The sequence below is a fragment of the Terrapene carolina genome, unplaced genomic scaffold, assembly GCF_002925995.2.
Source record: "Terrapene carolina triunguis isolate 2854851 unplaced genomic scaffold, T_m_triunguis-2.0 Scaffold629, whole genome shotgun sequence".
Classification (NCBI taxonomy): Eukaryota; Metazoa; Chordata; order Testudines; family Emydidae; genus Terrapene; species Terrapene triunguis.
The window spans coordinates 18,758,231-18,779,495 of NW_020664980.1; the positions used below are offsets into that span (position 1 = coordinate 18,758,231).

The following is a 21,265-nucleotide window of genomic DNA, read 5'->3' on the forward strand; positions in this document are numbered from 1 at the left end:
ACACCCCACGGCACATTGTACACACCGGGCACTTTGTCCATCCACCGACACGGCACGTACACCCCACGGCACATTGTACACAGCAGGTACCTCACCCTTCCCTGTGTACAGATCCACAGACCCCCTGCAATCACAGCCACACCCCACGCCTCGGACACCCCCCATCTCACACCCCTGTGCAGAGAGCTACACACACTAACACTGCACGCACACGGGTGTGTACATACTGACCCACCACCGCACACACCCTGCAAGCCCCACACATGCCGCCCTTCACACACAGACACCAGCCAGAATCGCAGCGAGACCTTTCCCTGGGGCAGTGCTGGGAAGGGGTTCTCAGGGGGCTGGACTCTCCAGATCTGTCCATCCATGTGGGCTCACAGCTCCACACCCTCAGCATTTGATTACAAGGGAGACAATCTGCTGGAGCAGGTGCCCTGTCACTGGGGGCTGGGGGAGAGGGCTCTAGGAGACCAGCATGATCCTGTTACACTGGGGGGGGGTGTTTCAGGGCGCAGCACCCACCCCTGCGTTCTAGGCCCCAGGCTCTCCTCCCCCACTGCCCCACGGGAAGTCCCTGTGGCCCACTCCAGCCGGGCACTGGGCATGGGGAGAGCATGGCCGTGCCCATCCCCACCACCTCGGGCCTGGTGCAGTGATGCAGTGGCTGGCTAGGCTGAGCAGTCTTCTTTTTTGCTGCAGGAGCAATGGGGGGGCAGGAGCTCCCCAAGGGGCTCAGGGCTGGAAGGGGCAGCCCAGAGGCTGTGGGTCCTCCCTGCAGTCCAGCTCCTGCCCCGCACCCTGCTCTCTTGTGATCCACTGAGTCTCCAGAGTCAGCTCCCTCCAAGCCCCAAGGTGCTGCAGCAGCTGGGCCCGGCGCACGGTGACTGTGAGCCCAGGGAGCGGGCAGAGGCTCAGGGCTAGGGGAGGTCGGGGACACAGACCAGGCTGAGTGGATGGGTGTGCTTGCTGGGATTGTTCTGGGCCGGCTCTGATCCCAGCCTAGGGGGTGCATGCACCAGACTGGAAATCAGGTGTAACGTTTTAACCATGAGGGTGATTAATGAGTGGAAGAACTTCCCCAGGGTCCTGGTGGATTCTCCATCACTTAACATGGTTAAATCCGGACGGGAGGTTTTTCTAACAGCTGTGCTCTAGGAATTCGCCTGGGGCAGGTCCCTGGCCTGTGTTGTGCAGGAGGTCAGACTAGACAATCCCAGTGATCCCTTCTGGCCTTGCAATCGGTGCGGAGCTGCGGCTTGTGTGCAAGAATCCCGTGCTTGGCTAAACCCTCTTCCCTGCCCGGCCCCCGGCGTGGTGATGACAGGGCGGCAGGCGCAGGGCTGGCTGAGTTCACAGCACTGTGTAAATACAGGCACTGTCCTCATCCTCCCCAGCACTGGCGCTGCTTGCGCAGTAACTGACAGCGCTGGGTTAGGCCACAGAACCGTTTCCTGGGGGACGTGGCAGACGTCTGATTGCCTGGGGGTTTTACACCTAGATTGGACCCTATTCCAGGAAATGGCCAGCCGAGATCAATCCTGCACTGGCAGGGAGACCGGCTGGGTGATGTCATAGGTCTTTCCCCTCTCTAGCAGCGGTGATTCTGTGATTTATGATTATTGCTAAGATTTCTCTTCCTTGTGCCTCTGGTGATTTGCCAACAGCCTCACTTGTCCAAACCTCGTTCGTTCAGAACCTCCTGCTTCCCCCAGGGAGCTGGCGTCCCCCCAGTGTGTGGGCTTTCCGGAGTACAGCCCTCCCAGGCACCACATCCCACCCCCAAATTATGCCACTCAATTTTCTGCTCCCTGATTCCACACCCAGAAGGCCGGGTTCGCCAGGGGGCAGGGGGTGGCCCGAGACGTCAGAGGGGAGAGCTACTCTCCCAAGTGGTGTTTTAGTAACCGCAGCTCTCGCGAAAGGAATCCGTGTTCCTTATGATGGTGCTGGATCACAGCATTAAATCAAAGATGAGGGGAGGATGCAAATTGACTACAAATGCTCCATCAGCAGCGGGGCCTGGCCTGGTGGGGAGGAGAAGGCTGGTGCTATGTGCTGAGCAGAGAGCCTGCTTGCATCCTGCTAACGAGCCATTAGCTGCCACGACCTCGACCCGAGCAGCGTTCTCTGCCTTGCAAAAATGAACTTCATTATCAAGAAACTACAGTGGCTAATTCATATGAGGCAGGGCTAAAATCAATTGAGTGGGGAGGCTGCCTGCTTCCCCGGGAGCAGCAGGAGAACCCTCATCCCCCCAACATGGGGCTTGCTGCGGTTTGCAGGGGCTGTCCTAGGTTTGCGTTTGAAGCAATGTGGTTGAAGGGGTCTCTGGCAGCGACAGGCCGGGGACCCGGCAAGGTTTGGGACTGGCGCTAGTGAATGATGATCCAGGTGCGGGGGATCTAATGCAGCAGTGCTCTGCCCAGCAGGTGCCTGGCTTGGGAAGCAAGCGCCAATATAGATCCAGGCTGGTCCCCACTGGCGACATGAGCTGTTGGTAATTGAACGCGTTTAAGCCATGCTGAGGTGGCCCACCGTCTGAATCCATTTTATTCGCACGGCCCTCTGGGTACCGCTCCCCACCTGCTCCGCTCGGCTCCCAGGAGCAGGGCTGGGCTGAGATCCCGCTGTAGGAGAGGGAAGATGGATCTGATTGTTTCTGCTTTCATCAATGATTAAATCTGCTGCGAGGCCAGCAGGACTAAGCAGGTGTGTGTAGACACCACGCGTTCCCCAAACGTTCTAGGGGCCAGGCCCCAGCGCCCAGGCCAGCCATGGTAAGAGTGCGCAGGTGTGACTGCAAACTTCACACCCGCTCCCTCGGCTGCTGGAAGCACCGCTCGAGACAAACCTCCCTGGACGCTCCCCAAAGCTGCGGGCTTCATTCCAGCGTCAGATGTTCCAGTGTAGAATAGAGATTGGGTGGAATTGCAATAGCCCCCTACCCCAGAGCAGCAGGGCTAATGGGGCCGTGCTGCCCTCTAGTGTTTACCTCAGTGCTAGCCCTCCAGGTCAGCGAGCGAGTGTAGGCACAGGGTTTGAGAACCGACGGGAGTCCCTCTGTTCTCCACATTGCTGGCCAGGTCCATACCAGGAGCACTCGGCCAGGTTAGCTAGTCGGGTATATTATACCAGCAAAGCACTCCAGCCTGGCTGCTGCTGATACCGTGGTTTGTGCTAGCAGAGCTTATATCAGCCCCTCAAGCAAAATACACTGTAGTGGCAAAAATGCAGTTTTGCAGCTAGAGCTGTGTCTACACAAGGAGCTTTTGCCAGCAGAGCTGTGTCCATCAGGGATCACACCTCATCACGCACCCCTGGCTGACACCGCTAAGCTGGCAAAGGCTATAGTGTATCCCGGGGCTCACAGGGGCACCAGGAAATGGAAAATGCCAAGCTGGCTTCCACATTACAATGGAAACAGCCTTCTGAGAACCCAGCTGAATGCAGTCTCCTCTCCCGGCTGTCTCCTGACTGCAGAGTGGGAGGGATGAGCAGTGCATCGAGTCACACACAGGCAAATAAGGAACTGGGCATAAGCAGGGGCACTTGCCCCTGACTCTGATAGGAGTGGTCTCCATTTGGCCCATTGTCTGGCCAGGGCATGCCATGCTCCACCCCTTTTCCGGCACCCAGCAGGGTTCCCTGGCAGTTGCTCAGCTGGGGACAGAGCGCGTGCAGTCCTGTCGGCATGTAGAAGCTGGGAGGGGATGGAGCATGCTCAGTGCAGACAGACTCTGAAGAGAAGTTAGCTGTTGAACTCTAACAAGGTTTTACTCAGCTCGTGTGAACAGCGATTTCCAGCAGTTCAGAACTTGGCCAACTTTGGGCAGATTTTCCTGGGGAAGACAAAAGGCACGTTCCTGACACCAAGGTGCTACCCCTAATCTCCGTATGAGAAGTGGCTGAACCATTTTTGCTGAAACATTCAGAAAAGCAGATGCTCAGCAAGGAAATATTCAGCCCAAATGGTCAAAGTTTGTCAAATTTATAAGCAGCTGAAAACAGGGTCTTATGCTGGAACATGTCAGGCAACCTTAAGTCTAGGCATTGCTACGGGAACTGCCCATCACCACTGGATGGAATGGGCTGGAGCTCTTCCAGGGTCTCCTGCAAAGAGGAGTTAGGAACACAGCGTCCTTTTGAAAGAGAGAGGAAGGCGCTGATCTGCATGTTAGATCTGTCATGCATGAATCATTGGCATCACTGCCGTGCTGCCTGCGCTCACGTCCAATGGTTCTGGGCACATTCAGCTGTCCCCTGAGGTATCAGCTCACTGCTTGTTTCCAGTCACTAGAACGAGGCGCTCCCGGAGGGCGTCTCTCCAGAAAGGCGGAGTGCAATGAGCAAGCGCTGGAAGGAGCTCCAGTCAAGCTCGTGCATTTCACTGTTGTAAAGCCGCATCTGGAAATGCAGCTACTCCAAGAGGCTGCGGCCTGGTGTGCAGGAGCAGAGCCTCAAGAATTGCAGAACTGATCTGTTGGGTTCCATCAGCTCTGTCTCCCAGGGACCAATGCAGCCCAGTTCTCTACAGCACAGTAGCTGGTGCGCTAATCAGCCTAGGGGTAAATGGCCCAAGCGACGGGACTTGCACCCGTTCCCTGGGGAGACGGTGCAGCAGCCTCATGCAGTGCTCAATGTTCCCTTTCTCACTTTGGTCCTGTGACTCCTCGCCACACCCGCCGTGGGGTTTGCACCCATCCAGGAGTTGCCGACTGTCAGGAATATTCCGCACCACTTCTGCAGTAGGGAGGTGTCAAAGGTATAGCAACGTTCTGGGGGGCTTTGTTTGCCCAGGTGGAGTTTGGTTCCGACAGAGCAGAGACTCTGCGCTTGTACAGCGCCTAGCACGGTGGGGTCCTAGGCCATGCCTAGGGCTCCTGGGCGCTACGGCAAAAGCACTAGGTTGTGCTGATGCAAAGAGCGATGGAAGGTTACTCCAAGAAGAGGACGGGGGATTGACAGGTAGTGAGGCTGCTCCAATGGAAACAGCGTAAGGAGAGGGGAAGCCACCTTTCAATCTGTCCCCAGCTGGGGTCTGAGAGGCAGGAAGGCCTAGCGGTCAGGGCACTGGCCTAGGACCCAGGAGACCTGGGCTCATAACCTGCCGTGCCGCAGACTCCCCAACTGAGCTGGGGCAAGTCACTTAGTGCCTCAGCTCCTCACCCGTAAAAGGGGGGCACGAGTGGCTCACTATGGTAATGGGGCCAGGTCGGTACGGAGGCAGACAGGTGTGAAGCAGGAAAGCCGCAGCTTTGCTAAGTGGTAGCTGGCCTTGTAGCTTCTTTCCTGGCATCTAGAGACTCTCTAGCAGATCTGCCCCCTGCCAGTTAGCTGAGGTGCACGCCCAGGCTGGTCAGCTCACTGCACCGTGAACCCACAGCAGCCAAACACGGGCTCACTCCGGCATCCCTCCCAGCCCCCAGGTGGGTCCCTGAGGTGGACAAACAGCCACACGTCTCTGTACAACGGCCAACTGAAAGGAGCTTAGCTCCATCCGGGGCTCCACTGCATGGGGGGGGCTTTTCTAGCAGGGCCGGCCGGCCAGGAGCTGGCTGGGTGGTAGCTCGGTGTGTCATGCAGCTACGCCAGCCAGGATGGGGCGAGCTGCCAGCTGGCCTTCTCCCCTCTGGCTGTCTGGACAGCAGTTGGCAGACAGGAGCCTGGATCCTTCTCGCAAGCTGGAAGCAGGATGGTTGTAAGTCTGTCTGAAGCTGCTGTGATGTAGTGTGTGCATGTGCACGTGTGTACATGCATGTGTGTGTGTGTGCGCGCGTGCGTGTGTGCATGTGATCACACACTGAGCGTGGGGTGAGTGTGCGAGAGGTAGACTACCGGTAGGTGTGCGGGAGATGCATGAGAGAGAGAAAGAGCCGGCTTGTATTTATCAGGCTAATTATTTCCCTGAGTGGCTCCCTGACTAACCTGCGAAGGCAGCTGGTGAGCGCGGGCCAGGAGCACAGCCCTGGGCACCCACTTTTGGTTCTGGATGCCAGGGATTTGGTATGTGTTGGCCTGTATCCATCTGGGTCAAACTGGAGTGTCCCGGTGCAATCCCACGCGGCCTGCTGCATCCCGACAGCCATCTCCCGTTGGCCCCGGAGCCAAGCTCACCCCATAGGCTCCCGTGGGGCTTGTGCAGGGAGATCGGGGCCTGAAAGTGAGGTCAGTCATTTACACCACTGCAAGGGAGAGCAGAATCTGGCCCATGATTTGCATCTCAATAGCAATTCCTTTCCCCCGCCCTACCACAACCTCTGGTAAGTGTGGCATGGTTCCCTTTGGGCCTGACTGCGCCAGCGTCTGCAAAGACTAGGGCTGATCACAAGAGCAAGGTTACCCCTGCCCTCCTGGCCCCAGGCGCTGGGGGGGAAAGGTCTCTGCGCTGGCTCAGCCCATCTCACTGGGTCTCTCCTTCCTGGCCAGGTGGCACCTGATCCGAGGCGTCCGGCCCCCAGCACTGGATGAGAATTCTGCTGTTGCCTAGAGCGCACTGATCGGGCCCGGCAGCATGGACTTCGTCATGAAGCAAGCGTTAGGGGGTAAGTCTGTTCTTCATGTCCGCCTGCCTTCCCGGCTGGGTATCTGAGAAAGGGCCCCGCACCGAAGAGAGCCTGGCCTAGGACTGTCTCTGGGCTGCTGCTAAAGGGGGGTGCCCATCTGGATTGTAAGTCTCTCTCTGTCTACGTGCCACACGGGTGCCAGGAGCCAGGGGTGCCAGGCTGGTGTAGGAGTTCTCCCAGGGGTACTTCCAGGAGTTCTCCCAGAACTCCAGCCAGTAACACAGAGGTTTATTAGATGACAGGAACATGGTCTAAAACAGAGCTTGTAGGTACAGAGAACAGGACCCCTCAGCCGGGTCCATCCTGGGGCCCAGCGAGCCAGACACCCACGTCTGCACTCACTCCCCGTCCCCAGCCAGCTCCAAACTGAAACCCCCTCCAGCCTCTCCTCTCCGGCCTTTGTCTCTTTCCCGGGCCAGGAGGTCACCTGATCTCTTTGTTCACCTTTAGCTATTCTCTTGCAAGGGGGGAAGGGCCCCAGCCACTTGTTGCCAGGATACAGAGTGTCGGCCATTTATGCACACTGGAGACTTAAGAAATGCATAGGGGAAACTGAGGCACCCACACAGTATTCAGAGGAAACATTAAGAAGAGTCCCACTTCATCACACCCAGTTCTGCCCCTCCTGGCAGCGGCCAGATGGGGGGCAGCAGGGGATGGCGCCAGGCATCGGCTTCGGGAGCACCGGGGCCGCAGCCTTGCTCCCCTGCCTATTCTGCCTCGTGTGTCCTGTGCAGGGGCCACCAAGGACATGGGGAAGATGCTGGGTGGAGAGGAAGAGAAGGATCCCGACGCGCAGAAGAAGGAGGAGGAGCGGCAAGAAGCCCTTCGCCAGCAGGAGGAGGAGCGGAAGGCCAAGCACGCCAGGATGGAGGCCGAGAGGGAGAAGGTCCGGCAACAGATCCGGGATAAGGTGGGTGAGGCGGGGCGGAGGGGCTGGAGTGCGCCTGTGTCACAGCCCAATGGGCCCGTGGCTGAGTGGGGGGAGCCCTGTGCGGAGAGGCTGGGGCCGTAGCAGAGCCGAACAGAGAGGGATTCCCTGCTCTGGGCAATCACTCCCTGGGGCTGGCTCAGCGCCCATCTGCCCCTCCCAGTGACAGTCCCTGGACAGCCCCATAGAGTGGGGCTCGGGTGACTCCGGCTCAGCCAGACACGGCAGTTCGGCAGGAACCTCCCATACTACACCCATGAATGCTGGTCGCCCCCTCCTGGCCCTGTGCTGAGCGGGCTGCCCACGCTGTTCCTGGGCGCCCGCCTTGCCCTGTTCTTTCTCCCAGTCCCGCCGGCGGCTCTGAGACCGGTAGGTTTGTGTTGCAGAGGATGGTGGTTTAGGGCATCTGGAACTGCCTGGAGCTAGGCAGGGAAACTGGCCAGGCTAGTTTCAAAGTGCAAAAAGCAAAGGACCTGTGCCCTGAGCTCTGCGGGGTGGGGCAGAACCAGCCCCCCCAGACGTGGTGGGAGCAATAGGATTTTGCAGTGGGCACAGAGGGGAGGGCTTGTGGCTGCAGGGATTTCACCTGACTGTGCTCCGACTGCGTAGCTCCCTCTGCGTCCCAAGGGCGGCGACGTCCATCTGTAACGAATAAAGGAGACGGTGTGTCCTGCCCACACTGCGTCGGGGAGGCCGCGGGCTGCAGCGTTCTGTGCGCTGGATCGCTGACTCCCTGCCCGATCCCGGCTCGTCTCTTCGCCAGTGTGCTGAGCTCGCTGCCACAGATCCCGGGTTTAGGGTTGGGGTTTCTGTGCCATGGCCAATGCCCAGGCCTAGGGATTCTCGCATTGATTCTCAGCTGGCTGCAATGGGCTGGCTGCAGCCAGGGCAGATTGTAGGGGACCTGCTAGAGAGATTTGCCCCTCAGCTGCACTGGTGACAAGCCGCACGTTCTCCAGCGTTGCTCTGGGCGGGGGGAGCTCTGCCCAGCTCCACTTCCAGGGAGTCAGGAAGGGGAGGAGGCTGGGGACTCGGGAGCAGGGGGAGGCCAAATAGGTCATTTCCCCTCTATGCTGCGGGTTCCAACCTGCCCCAGGTGGGCAGGGCGTGTTACTCCCCTGGGTGGCCCATGTATGCAATGAGCTTGGTGGGTCTCAGCCCGGTACGTAGTAGGACAGGCTCCCCCTCACCAAAGAGCCCCATCCCATTGGCACTAAGAGGCAGCCTGAGCAAAGAGGGGCAGGACAGCCTGGGCCATGGAGACACAGTTCCCATCTCGCCCCCGACGGGGGCTGGGCTGGGAGAAGCGAGTCACTGACCTCCCTGGGCCTGTTCTCCGCCGGGGGCTTTGCACGGCGGGGAAGGCGCTTGCTGAGCCCTCTGCGGGGAGCAGGGCGGAGCTGGGGCTCTGCCGTCCGACAGCCCGTCAAACCCGGGCCCGTGGGGTCCCTGGCCCAAGACGTGTCACCCGAGCGGCCGGCAGCTGTTGACAGTGAAACGCTGGGAAATTAATGACAGCCAGGCAAATTGCACGTGAGCCCTGGTGTAACGCCCCCGCCTTCCTCTGCACGGAGTGGGGCCCCTTCCAGCACACCTCCCCCTTGGCACATCAAGGGTCTCGCACACTCCTCCGTACGCACCCCCATAGTGCCCCCCCATGTTCTCACTCCCAGAGCGGCAGTGTCTGTGACACACCCACTGCTGCGCACACAGATACACACTCGCTCCCACAGAGCCCCTCTGGCGCACACACACACACACCTGCCTACGCCCCCCCCCCAGCCCGGCCCGGCGAGCCCCGTGGAGCAGGAGCCCGGGCGCTGCTGCCTTGGAGCCTGGATTTGGACACAACCGAGGCTTGGCCCCTTTCTCACTGGCGACACCGTGAGCAGCAGCAAGGCCTGGCTGAGAGAAAAGCTGCCCCAGAGATTGTCCCCCTTCGCAACATCTCTGACACTCCGGCCCCCGCGGCCCCCGGCTACGCGCTCCTCCTGCCGCCGCAGCCGGGGATTAGCTTGGAATAGGGGTGGGCTGGGGGGGTCCTTATCTCCTCCGCCTGCTGCAAGCAGCCGCATGACAGCCTGGCGTTGTCTCGCCCTATCTGCCATCTTTAATAACCCGCCGAGGAGCAGATAACGCGGCCGCATCGCGCCAGGCGCTGCCTCGGCCCAGGCGCTGGGGAAGCCCGTCTCTAATCACAGATGCCACCAATATCCTGTGAGCCGAGACAGATGGGAACAGGAGATTTCAGGCAGCGGGGCCTGTGGGCCCCAGGCAGGTGGGGCTCCGCCAGCCGGTTACTCCTTTAGCTATGCAAGCTGCGCCGTGCCTTTGCGTGGCCGGAGGCACCCCAGGGCGGCGAGTGCTGGTGCTGGGGACGGGGAGCCTGGTCGCTTTGCAAGCTGGGCCCGGCCGTCTGCCCCGGGCTCGCCTGCGTGTTGAAAATGAGGAGAGGACGAGTGGCTGTGAGCTGGGCAGGCTGTTCTGGGCACCGCTGCTCACGGGCTGGAGACAGTAGCACCTAGACGCCATTAGAAACATGACAGACCAAAGCGCATGCCCCGGAGAGGCAGGCAGGGGAGTTGGCTGGGTGGTGAAGGAACGTGGGCCTGGCCAGACACGTGCCCAAGGCTGGCTCCAGGGCAGTGCCAGCCCCCTTGCTGTGCTAGGCTCTGTCCGTTACCCGCCGTGGGCTCACAGTGAGGGGCTGGCGGGGGGTGTCAGCAATGGACGGGTCTCGGCTGGGCTGGCATGTTTACAGCCCTGCAGAGAAGTGTGCGGGCGCTCACAGCACGGCACAGGCTGGGGCAGGCCAGTGGCTGCAGGCCTGGCCCCAGAGGAGAGGGGCCCCCACAGCCTGTTCCCCATGTGCTGCCCCCCCCAGGCGCTCAGAGGCCCGGTCTGTCTCTGCCCCTGCAGTACGGCCTGAAGAAGAAAGAGGAGAAGGAGGCGGAGGAGAAGGCGGCAATGGAGCAGCCGTGCGAGGGCAGCCTGACGCGCCCCAAGAAAGCCATCCCAGCGGGCTGCGGGGACGACGACGACGAGGAGGAGGAAAGCATCCTGGACACGGTGCTCAAGTACCTGCCCGGGCCCCTCCAGGACATGTTCAAGAAGTAACAGCCCCGCGCCGCCCACCCGGGCCCACCCCCACACACCGGGGCGCACTGGGCTGGGGGGGGATTTTCATTTCTTTTATTTCATTTGATTTTTGTTCCAACTCAGTTTCGAAGGGAAGATCCCAGATGTGTCCCGTGTGCCCAGAACCCCTCGCTGCTCCAGTGGGGCGGACGAGGCAACCAGACCAAAAACCACCCCCACCTGCTGAGCTCCGGGCAGCCGGAGCCCCAGGCCAGGCACTGCCAGGAGCCCCGGGCTCCCCCTTCCTCCCTCGCCCCTCAGCCGTACGGAGTCAGAGTTCTGTTGTGCCAAAGTGCCGGCCGGCTGCTTGGCACATCCCCCCGGGCGTGGGGGGCGAACTGGGACCAAATTCACTGCAGTAACCTCACGTTGGGCGGAGGGTGGGGCAGACGGCAGGGAAAGGCAGGGCTCTGCCCGCTCTCCATGCCCCCTCCCTGCCCTTCACTAACTTCAGACATTCCTCAGTCCCACGCTGCCTGCCCGCTGCCAGGAGTTAGGGACGTGCGGGCAGCTGGAGAGCACCCGCAGGCTGGGGGCTGTGCCCCTCACGCCCCCTGACCCTGCCTGGAAGCAGCCCACGGAGCAAAGCAACCCAGGCCCGCTCCAGCTGGCGGGCGTAGGTGTCCTGCCGGGCCAGGTTCCGGGTGCTGGCACGGAGGGGACCTGGTGGGCTACAGGGCTGGCTCCCAGCGGCGCCGCCCCACGGCTCTGCCCCCCACTGCACTGCCCATTTCTGTTGCCTTTTGTTTGGGCTTCAGGAAGGGGCTGCTGGGTCCGGCCCCTCCGCTGGTGCTGGGCGGCCACACGCTGCCCCTCGCCTGCACACCAAGCCCCGGGGATGGCCCTGGCGCAGAGGGACACGTGGACTCCCCAGATAACCCTGCCCCGGGGCAGCGGGGAACTTGGGGGGGCTAGGGGCGGCTGGAAGGAAAGACAAAGCCTTCCTCACCCCTGTGCCCCCAACCCCTCTGTGGGCCCGGGCGCAACCCCAGCCATGCCTGTCCCCTGCACAGCCCAGCCGGGGGCGGGGGGGCATCCCTGGCCGAGCTCGGCTCTTGGGGGGTCAAGCCGGGCACCCTTTGCCATATTCAGGACCCTGCCCATTAGGGCAAACGGTTGGGGAGGAGCTTTATAAAAAAACAAGGGCCAGAGCTGGGCCCAAGGAACGGGGGCTTCCCACCTCCCCTCCCAGCCCTGCTGCACGGCGGGTGGGGGGAGGTCTGGGTCTGGGGACGATCCTGGCACGTTGCCAGAGGGGTTTAACGTGGGGCCTGAGCCCAGAGGGCAGACCCAGCACTTAGCCCTCCCGGCGCCCCCTACTGAGCGATTCCCATTATGGCAGGGCCGCTGGGGGAGGGGAGCGGGGGTCCCGCTCAGCCCACTTCCCACCCTGGCGCTTGCCCACATTCCTGCTATGCCCATCGCTGTGGTATCTGGGCACCAAAACCCTTCCCCAGCCACCCTCAGGCACCCATGCCCGCTGACACCCCCCGAGCCCTGGCAGGAGGAACCCGTCCTTATGCAGCGCTCAGCTGGTATCTCTGGGCCCCGCTCCTCCCCTGCATGGCTCCAGGGAGCCCCCCCGCCAACACCCGTGAAAAGCTGCCCTGGCTCATCCCTCCACTGCAGCCCCAGCCCGCCCAGGGACACAGGCAGCCTCTCCAGCCCGCGCCAGGCAGAGCGAGGTGGCTGAGAGCTGCCCGCCCCCCCCCGAAGTGCTGGCTCCCCTCCTGCCCTGTTGAGAAGAGGGTGGATTGTCCCCCGAGGCGGGTTCAGAGGCCCGGGGCTTGTCTCCTGTTTCCCTGAGGGGTTTCTTTGCTTGGGGGGGGGGGGTCCCGATTGCATCCCAGGGTTCCCATTTTCCAGGGGTTTTGTTTTTGCGTGCGGGTTGAGTTTGAGAGAAGCCACAAAGTCTCCCTCCGCATCTGTGTCCTTCTCCGATAGTTAAAGCCATATCAGTTAGACTGCAATACTTCAACGCACTCCAGCGAGCCGCACCGCCACGCTCCGCGCCTGTGCAGAGGAGCAGACCCAGGCGGGATCCCCCCGACCCCCCAACGTCCACGTCTCAGGCCACCCCGTTGGCCCGTGTGTGTTTCCGCATTAGTGTTTGTGTAACAGGGTAAACATCCCAACCCTCTCATCCTGTCCGCTAGTCACTGCACCAGATGGTCACCACATGGCCCAGGGGACCCCAGTGCCAGGCAGGGCGACGCGGGGTGGCCAGGGGCCCAGGACGAGGAGGGGCGGGCACTGCGTGGGGCGATGGCATCCAGGGCTGACGAGCAGGGGAACGGGGGGACAATTGGGCTGGGGGCCTGAGGCCAGGCGTGTGGGTGACTGGGAGGGGGGGGGGCTGCAGTGACCATGTGGTCCCAGGCCCCCCCCCCCCCCCCATGTCGTGTGATGGGCCTGCCCAGCACGCGTTGTGCAGCGAAGCACCGTGCATTGTGTTTTCCCCGCATGCCCCCAAGGAGGGAGAGTGGGGGTCACCTGCTGCGCTGCCCAGGGCCCCCCCCCATCTCATTTCACCTGCTTCCATTGGCTGACGCTCCACGGCTGAATGGCTGATGTCTGCAAACTGCAATAAACACAAACTCTACCATGGGGCAAAGGGCTGATAAGCCAGACCCGGCTCCCCCCGGGGTGGCCTGCGTTTGGTTTATACTTTTACCACTAGACAGAGAGGTCTGCGACCCTCTGCAGAGGAGGGGGACTGGAGCCGGCAGCGCGTCTGGCTGCCCCTGGGGTCCTGCTGGCCTAAGCAGCTGCTCTTCACGGCTTGGTGAGACGGAGCCGGCCAAAGGCCAAGTCCCTTCGTCTAGGGTGGGTACGTGAGGACCCCCCCGCTCCCCAAAGGACACAGCAGCGGGGTTTCTCCTGGTTGTGCATTTCAAAGGGGCTCGAGTCTTGTCACAGGCTTTTCCTCCCCACCTGGAAACGGCCAGGAGAGAAGCGCCAATCTTGTGTGTGTGAGTGTGTTTGTGGCTTTGAATGCAGGTGCAAATGTGTGTACCAATAGGGTCGTCTTGGCGCATCATCGCATGCATGTGCCCCTAACCGCGTGCTGTTTGCGCCTGAGCAATGGGGCAGTAGGCATGACACCGTGTGTGTGTGTGTGTGTGCGTGCATGGGGCTGGCTGGGTGACTGTGGGTGGCTGTATGCATGCGCACGCTTTGCTTGTGTTCCTGCTCATTGGCCGGGTGCAGGGCGTTCCCTGGGGCCTGACGGTCAGCAGAGCAGCCCCGGTACCCCAGCTAGCCACATGCGTCCCCAGGAGCTGCCCTGCCCAAGGTGGCTGCGGCTCTCATCTGCTAGCAACGAGACCAGCCCTGTGGCTGAGCCCATCGCACGTGCTCTTCACGGGGAATGTAAAGCCCTGCACACTAGCCCATCAGACTGCTTGATCCATTCTTCCCTGTCCAGCCCCCTGGGCTTCCACAGCATTGCTCTGATGGTGCTGCCCAGCGCGCCCCAGAACCCAGCTCAGCCCCACCGGGGGCTGGCATCTGACATAAGGGGGGGACAGGCCCCCCCAGCTGGGGAGGGCTCCGGGGAGCACACTGCATGCAGAGCACCAGGGAGGAGGGCTCCTACAGCTGATGGATGTGCGACCCTGCAGTGACCCCCCCCAGAATACACCCCCTCTTCATCCACCAACACCCCTTCAGCCGCCAGCTCAGCAGAAACTCATGGGGCACAGAAGGACCCCAGCTGTTCCCTGCTCGCACCCGCCTGAGACGTGCTCCTGGGACAGGGGCCGGCCCAGGCAGGGGTCCCTCGCCAGCCATGCGGTGACCATCCCACTCCAACTAGTCTTCGAAGAAATAATAAAATAAAGGAATTTGTACATTGCCCTGCGTCCGCTCCGAGTGCGCTTCGGCCCCAAGCTGGGACAGCCCCCCTGCGGGCCCAGCACAGGTCAGTACGGCCAGTGCCTCCACTGCCGGGGGCACCAAGGGCTCCCAGCGTTCTCCCCCGGACCCGGACGGGAGCTGCCTGGCCGAAGGGGCCACAAGGCTGGGCAAGGTAGGGCAGCAGGACAGGGAGCAAAGCAGAGCTGGGGGACTCCAGCCTGACCAGCTCCAGCATGGGCGGCACTGGGGGTGGGGGCCAAAGGGCCGACTACAGGGCTGAGGCAGGTGGTGGCTGAGGCCTGGCACTCTCATCACAGGGCTGCACCTAGGGAGGGACTGGGACAGTGAGGCAGGGGCAGAGGGGCTGGCCGGGGAGAAAGAGCTGCTCTCTCCTGGCATAAGCTGACAGTCTGGGGAAGTGGCAGGGGCGTTGGCACCGCTGCCCAGGGCTCTGGGACAGCCGCCCGCCAGGCCCTGCAGCGCACCCATATGCTGACCAGCTGGTGGGACGTGCAGGCACAGGTCCTGTAAACTGCTGTGGTTAGAGCTGGGAGCTATTGGCCTGCACACAGGGCAGGCAGCCAGGGACTCCGGACCTGTGCTCCTGGCTCTGAAAATGCCTCCCCCGTGACCTTGAGCAAGTCACCTTTGGCTTCCCTTTCTCCATCTGCAATACAGAGCGACTCCGGCCTGGCGCGTGAGATGCAAATCACCGCTGCTAGGGCTGGAGCCTTGAACAGCAGCCCCTGCAGTGAATGGCCCCAGCTAGGCACAAAGGGCCAGATTGCTAAAGGTGTTTAGGTGCCTAGCGGTGCAGGTGGCCAGCTAACGCCCCGAGCTGGGTGTGTGAGTCCAGGTGATGGGGCCATGAACCTGCCTGCACATGCAAAGTGCCTTCTTAAAGGTAGCAAAAAATGCAGCTAGGGGCTAGGCCCTTCTGAAAACTATGCCCAGGCGCCCGACTCCCCGTGGGGGAAAGGGGGGGGCAGGGGAGGGAGAGGAGAGGGGCTGGCAGAGTTTCCATTGGAAGTTCAGCACCCAGGCACTTAGGAAAATCCCACCAGCTGCATCTTTAGGCACCGAAATACGGTGACAGCCCTGCCCCGAGCACTCTGCACACACCAGCAGGTGCACGGACGCTCAGGCCTGGACGTCAGCTGGCCTCGGGTCATTGCCCCAATGCCCAGTGCACGCAGCATTGCTGCCAGCTACGCAGGCATGGGCTCCTGCACGCCGAATTTCACAGGCAACTCTGCGGGAGGCTTTTGTTTTTCAAACCATTCGTGGCCCTGCCCTTTGGGATGCCTCTGCCCCACGGGACCTCCCCATCTCAGGGGGTCAGAGCCCGCCACAGCGGGACGCCTGCCCTGGAACAAAAGCCTCTGCTCGGCTGCGGCTGGCCCAGGTCAACTGACTCAGGCTCATGGGGCTAAAAATTGCTATGTGGCCATTTGGGCTACGCTGAAGCCCACGCTCTGGTACCCGCCCCCAGCGCAGAGTCCCAGAGCTCGGCCTCAGGCCCAAGCCATGCCAGCTGCAGTGTAGACAGAGCCTCTGAGGCCGGGCCTCCGGGGGATTCCCCCTTGTCCCCACCCCGCACCAGCACAGTCCCCCATTCGTACTTGCTCTGCCGTGCCAAGCAGCGTGGTGGGGCTTGTAGCGCTGCCCAGGAGCTGCGACCTGCTGCACCCTCAGGCTCTTCGAGAGCAGATGGTTCCCAGCATCCTGGGCTGCTCGGCTCAGCGAACTTGGCCAAGCGGATCACAACCTGCCAGCGCTCACCCCCGGCCTGCAGCAAGCTGCTCCTGGCATTCTCCATCCCTGCAAGCCACTGCCAGGCTCACCCTGCACGGGAAGCTGCGTGGGAGCAGGACGTCGGGGTGCCCCGCTGCGGCCCTGTATCCAAAGGCACCTGCATTTCTGTGCCTCCTGGACTGCAGCCTGCCGGGGACAGCACTAGCGCCTCACTAAAACCGTGTCACTCCAGACCCCGACATTCTGCACTGGGAGGCTTAGCCGGGCCCCATGAGCATACCAGCCTGCCTCCAGGATTGTAACGGAGCTCCCAGGCAAGCAGCTCCCTTCAGCATCTTTCGCTCTGCCAGCACCTCCCCCTGGGCGTCACAGCACCGACCTGCAAACTGACCAGCGGAGGTGTGCTCCCTGTGAGCAGGTGCCACCTCCCAGCACTGTGGCCACTTGCCCCCCCAGAGGATGGAGAAGGCTGGGGCCGGCCTTCCCCCTTTCTCACAGTAGAGAGGTAAACAGCAGAGTCCCCCCAGGGTCTGTATTGGGACCAGTGCTGTTCAATGTATTCATAAATGAGCTGGAAAAAGGGGCAAACAGGGAGGTGGCAAAGTTTGCAGATGATACAAAAATTACTCAAGATAGTTAAGTCCAAAGCAGACTGCGAAGAGCTACAAAGGGATCTCACACAACTGGGTGAGTGGGCAACAAAATGGCAGATGAAATTCAGTGTTGATAAATGCAAAGTAATGCACATTGGAAAACATAATCCCAACTACACATATAAAATGATGGGTCTAAATTGACTGTTACCACTCAGGAAAGAGACCTTGGCATCACCGTGGATAGTTCTCTGAAAACATCCACTCAATGTGCAGTGGCAGTCAAAAAAGCAAACAGTATTAGGAACCATTTGAAAAGGGATAGATAATAAGACAGAAAATATCATTCTGTCACAATGTGAATCCATGGTACGCCCACCCCTTGAATACTGCATGCAGTTCTCATTGCCCCATCTAAAAAAAGATACATTAGAATTGGAAAAGCTGCAGAGAAGGGCAACAAAAATGATTAGGGGTATGGAACAGCTTCCGCATGAGGAGAGATTAATAAGACTGGGACTTTTCAGCTTGGAAAAGAGATGACTAAGGGGGGATATGATATGATATGACTGGTTTGGAGAGAGTAAATAAGGAAGTGTTCTTTACTCCTTCTCATAACATAAGAACCAGGGATCACGGAATGAAATTAACAGGCAGCAGGTTTAAAGCAAACAAAAGGAAGTATTTCTTCACACAACACAGAGTCAACCTGTGGAACTTGTTGCCAGGGGATGTTGTGAAGACCAAAAGTATAACTGGATTTAAAGAAGAACTAGGTAAGTTCCTGGAGGACAGGTCCATCGGTGGCTGTTAGCCAGGATGGGCAGGGACATAACCCCATGCTCCAGGTTTCCCTAAGCCTCTGACTGCCAGAAACTTGGACCAGAGGTCAGGGGACGGATCACTTGATAATCGCCCTGTTCTGTTCCCTCCCTCTGGGGCACCTGGCACTGGCCGCTGGCGGCAAAGAGGACACAGGGCTGGATGGGCCATTGGGCTGACCCCATGGGGCTGTTCTCATGGTCTTGCCTGCACTGTCAGACTGGCCCCAGCTGGGTTGTTTGCAGCGCAGAGCTTGGGGGAGCCCCAGGTTTTCCTGGCAGCATCACAGCCCAGCCTGGCCAGACACTGAGAGACCTGGAGCCACCACAGGCATGAAGCGTCCCCCAAACCCCACTCAGGGCCAGGGTTGGAGCCAAGCGAGTGCTCTTCACACAGGTAGACCCCAGACAGCCAGGCCCTTCGCTCCAGGATCCGGAGGAGACATCCTGCCTTAGCGCTTGGCTGTCCATCAGCCGGAGACAATGGCTGCTGAGTGCTGAGAAGGCGAGTGAGCCCAAGGTGGCAATGAGATGGGGGCAGGGATAATTGTAGCTCTCCAGGCTGGAGGACTTAGTCCTTCACCTAATGCAATTAACATCAGCGCCCTAATCAGTAACACCGGCAGAGCTAGCCACAGAGCACCCTTGGGTGCCTGGAGTGAGCCACAGCCGCACCCCTCGCTTCACCATGCCATTCCTGGGCTCTCTCTGCCCGCTGGGCCCCGGGGCGGGCGCTGCTCTGTGTCTGCCCACCTGGGGCAGAGCCCGCTGGTCTGCCTACACCCAGCCCCCCTCCACCCCCCGCTCCCTGGGCAGCTCCAGCTCCTGCGCCGGTTGCAGCGGTGCGGTGTTACAGAGCAGGCGCAGCTCCCAGAAGAGGCAGCATTTCAGTGGCGGGCGAAGGGCTCCCTGCCCGGGGGATGGGCTGCCACGCAGCAGCGATGGGAGCGGCCGTTCTCTGGATCCCACTCTGGTCCAGCCCTTAACGTCACGCCGAGCGGCCCCCTTCCAGCTCTGCAGGGCCCAGGGGGACGCTCCTGTCCATTAGCATTAGTCTGGAGCTCCGCTAGCACCAATTAACCAGCTACTTGGGGCCCATTCCCGGAGCAGCCAACGGCTAAGGCGCTCATTTAATGACATTTGCTCTAATCCAGGACTGCGAAGCATGTCACACGCGAGTGTCTCTGGCCCATCGTCAGGCTCAGAAGGATTCAGTTTTTGGTGGTAAATGTCAGTAAACGGCAATTTCCCCACATGCACAAAGCAAGGAACAAATCTTTCCATCGCTAACAATGAAATGTGCAGCGAGGCAGCGGGCATCAGACCGGCCTGAGAACGTCGGCGTTAAGGAGATTTACTTGGCATGTTTTGACACATGATGTTGACAATTTGTGTTTCAAGTGCTATAAAGCGTTCACTTTTTGAATCTCAACATCTATTGTCATTTAATAATTATAGTCTGACCCCCCCGCCATTGTCTGACCTCCCTCTATAATCAGGGGTGACGGCTTCTTCCTAATAGTGTGTGCGGGGGGGGGGGGGGGGTCACAGGGCCCCGCCCCCTCTGTGGCTCCACCCCTGCCCCTCCTCTTCCCCCAAGGCCCTGCCCCACCAGCCAAGCCGGAAGCCAGAATCAGGCCGGGAGCTGTGGACCCTCCACCAGCCGGGATGGGGGGGGGGTCAAGAGCAGCCCCCGGCCCATGTCCCCACCCCTTGGGCCCCCCGTGCAGGGCAGGTGGAAGGTCCACGGCTCCCCACAACGGCCTGCATGGCTCTTACCTGGGCCGGGCTCCAGCTAATGCCCTAGCCAGGGAGCGGGGCCTCAGGGGAAGAGGAGGGGCAGGGGGCCAAGTCCCTGGCAAAAAGTGGCCAGGCTGGGCCCATCCACTTTCAAAAGTGGGAGGGCCATGGCCCCTCCCCCCGGCACCCCTGCCCATGATTTCCCACAACTGTGAACATTTAAAACCGATACCGATTAAAACAAAGACTGTGATTTTATCTGTCAACATGATAAGAAAATAAAAATGGCAGGTTCCCAAGTCCCCCAGCCGGGCGGGCGGGACTGCAGAGAGTCGGTCGAGCCCGCGGTGCACGGGGGGAAGGCGAGAGCAGAGACCGAGCGGGACCATCCCGTCCTAGAGCGACAGAGAAATGGGAGCTAGCCGTCACCTCTGCCCTGGGGCAGGATGGGCCTGGCTCCCAGGGCTTTGGCCTGGCCAGTCCCAAACGACCTCCGGGATGGGGCCTATGAGCTCACGCTCCCTCTGCCCTACTGAGGAGCGGCTGGGCTGCGGAGGGGTCCAGAGAGGCAGCCTCAGCCCAGCCCCCGGTAGAGAGACGCCCGAGTCCAACCACGCAGAAAGAGCCTGCTGCTATGTGCTCACCTGGGCTCCAGGAGGGCGGCGGGCAGGCGTGGGGCTGTCTGGCCTGTCGCTGGAAGGAGGGGGTGAGGGTGAGACTAGGGACACTCCCAAACCTCCCCCCCACCAAGCAGGCCCCCGTCTGTGAGTGCAGGGAATTCAGGCCCCTGCCCCTTCCCGGGAGCCCCAGCTGCAGGGCGCTGGAGGAGAGGGGAGCATGTTCCCCGCTCCCGGAGCACTGCCAGCCTCTAATGGGCTTCTCAGCCCGTGAGCTGGCCTGAGACCTCCCGTTGATCTGCCCTCCTTTCGCTGCAGCGCTCGGCTTGACTGCCAGCCAAAATCCATGCGGTAATAGCAGAGCAATCACCCAGAAAAGCCATTTGTCGGAAGAAAATATCCAGCTGGGAATATGATAGAGATCCAGCCCGCGAGGTCTCCATCGAACGGCCAGGGACGTGCGCTCGCCTGCTCCCCTCCCCCCTGTGCAGAGGCTGCAGACAAGCACGGAGCTGGCTCTGCACCTGCCATGCAGCCCTGTGCCCTGGGGGCGTTCGCTGGGGCTCACGCCTGGCCTGTCTGCCAGCCTCTGGGCACAGCTCAGCTCAGGCCCTGCCTCACCAGCCCCTTGGGGAGAAACTCCACCAAACCCCACCAGGGCACGGGGCCTGGCGCAGGGGAAAGCAGGGACAAATCCTGGCCCTCACCCTGTGGATCTTGAGGGGACCCCTCTGGGAATTTCCCCATCACCTCCTCCCAGCACCCACACAGCTGGCTCGGTGGCTGAGCCACCCTCGGTCTCCCCTCCAAAAGAGGCGGAGGCCTCTGCAGAGGGGAGGCTGCGCCCAGCACCGCTGTCCTCAGCTGAGGGCTCGCAGTAAAGCCATGTGCAGCTGCGGCTTGAGTGCACATCTGGGGCAGCGTGCACAGGTGAGTGCCGGAGCCAGGCCACGGTGCGCCCGAGGGTCCCACGCCACAGGGGCCAGGCTTTGCAGTGCCGGGGGCCAGGCCACGGTGCGCCCGAGGGTCCCACGCCACGGGGGCCAGGTTTTGCAGTGCCGAGGGCCAGGCCACGGTGCACCCGAGCGTCCCACGCCATGGGGGCCAGGCTTTGCAGTGCCGAGGGCCAGGCCACGGTGCACCCGAGCGTCCCACGCCATGGGGGCCAGGCTTTGCAGTGCCGAGGGCCAGGCCATGGTGCACCTGAGCGTCCCACGCCATGGGGGCCAGGCTTTGCAGTGCC

The 21,265-nt window shown here is 61.2% G+C and overlaps 1 protein-coding gene across 2 annotated transcripts in view; it reads left to right on the top strand.

Moving 5' to 3' along the window:
* CPLX2 (complexin 2) overlaps positions 1-11,356 on the top strand; it is a 60,705-nt gene extending 49,349 nt beyond the window's left edge. For both annotated transcript variants that reach the window (XM_026659478.2, XM_024218949.3), the window contains 3 exons: positions 6,433-6,548; positions 7,307-7,482; positions 10,420-11,356. In XM_026659478.2, coding sequence (XP_026515263.1) covers positions 6,518-6,548; positions 7,307-7,482; positions 10,420-10,617 — 405 coding nt within the window. In that variant the 5' untranslated portion in view covers positions 6,433-6,517 and the 3' untranslated portion in view covers positions 10,618-11,356. The remainder of the gene's footprint in view (positions 1-6,432; positions 6,549-7,306; positions 7,483-10,419) is intronic.
* The last annotated feature ends 9,909 nt before the right edge of the window (positions 11,357-21,265 follow it).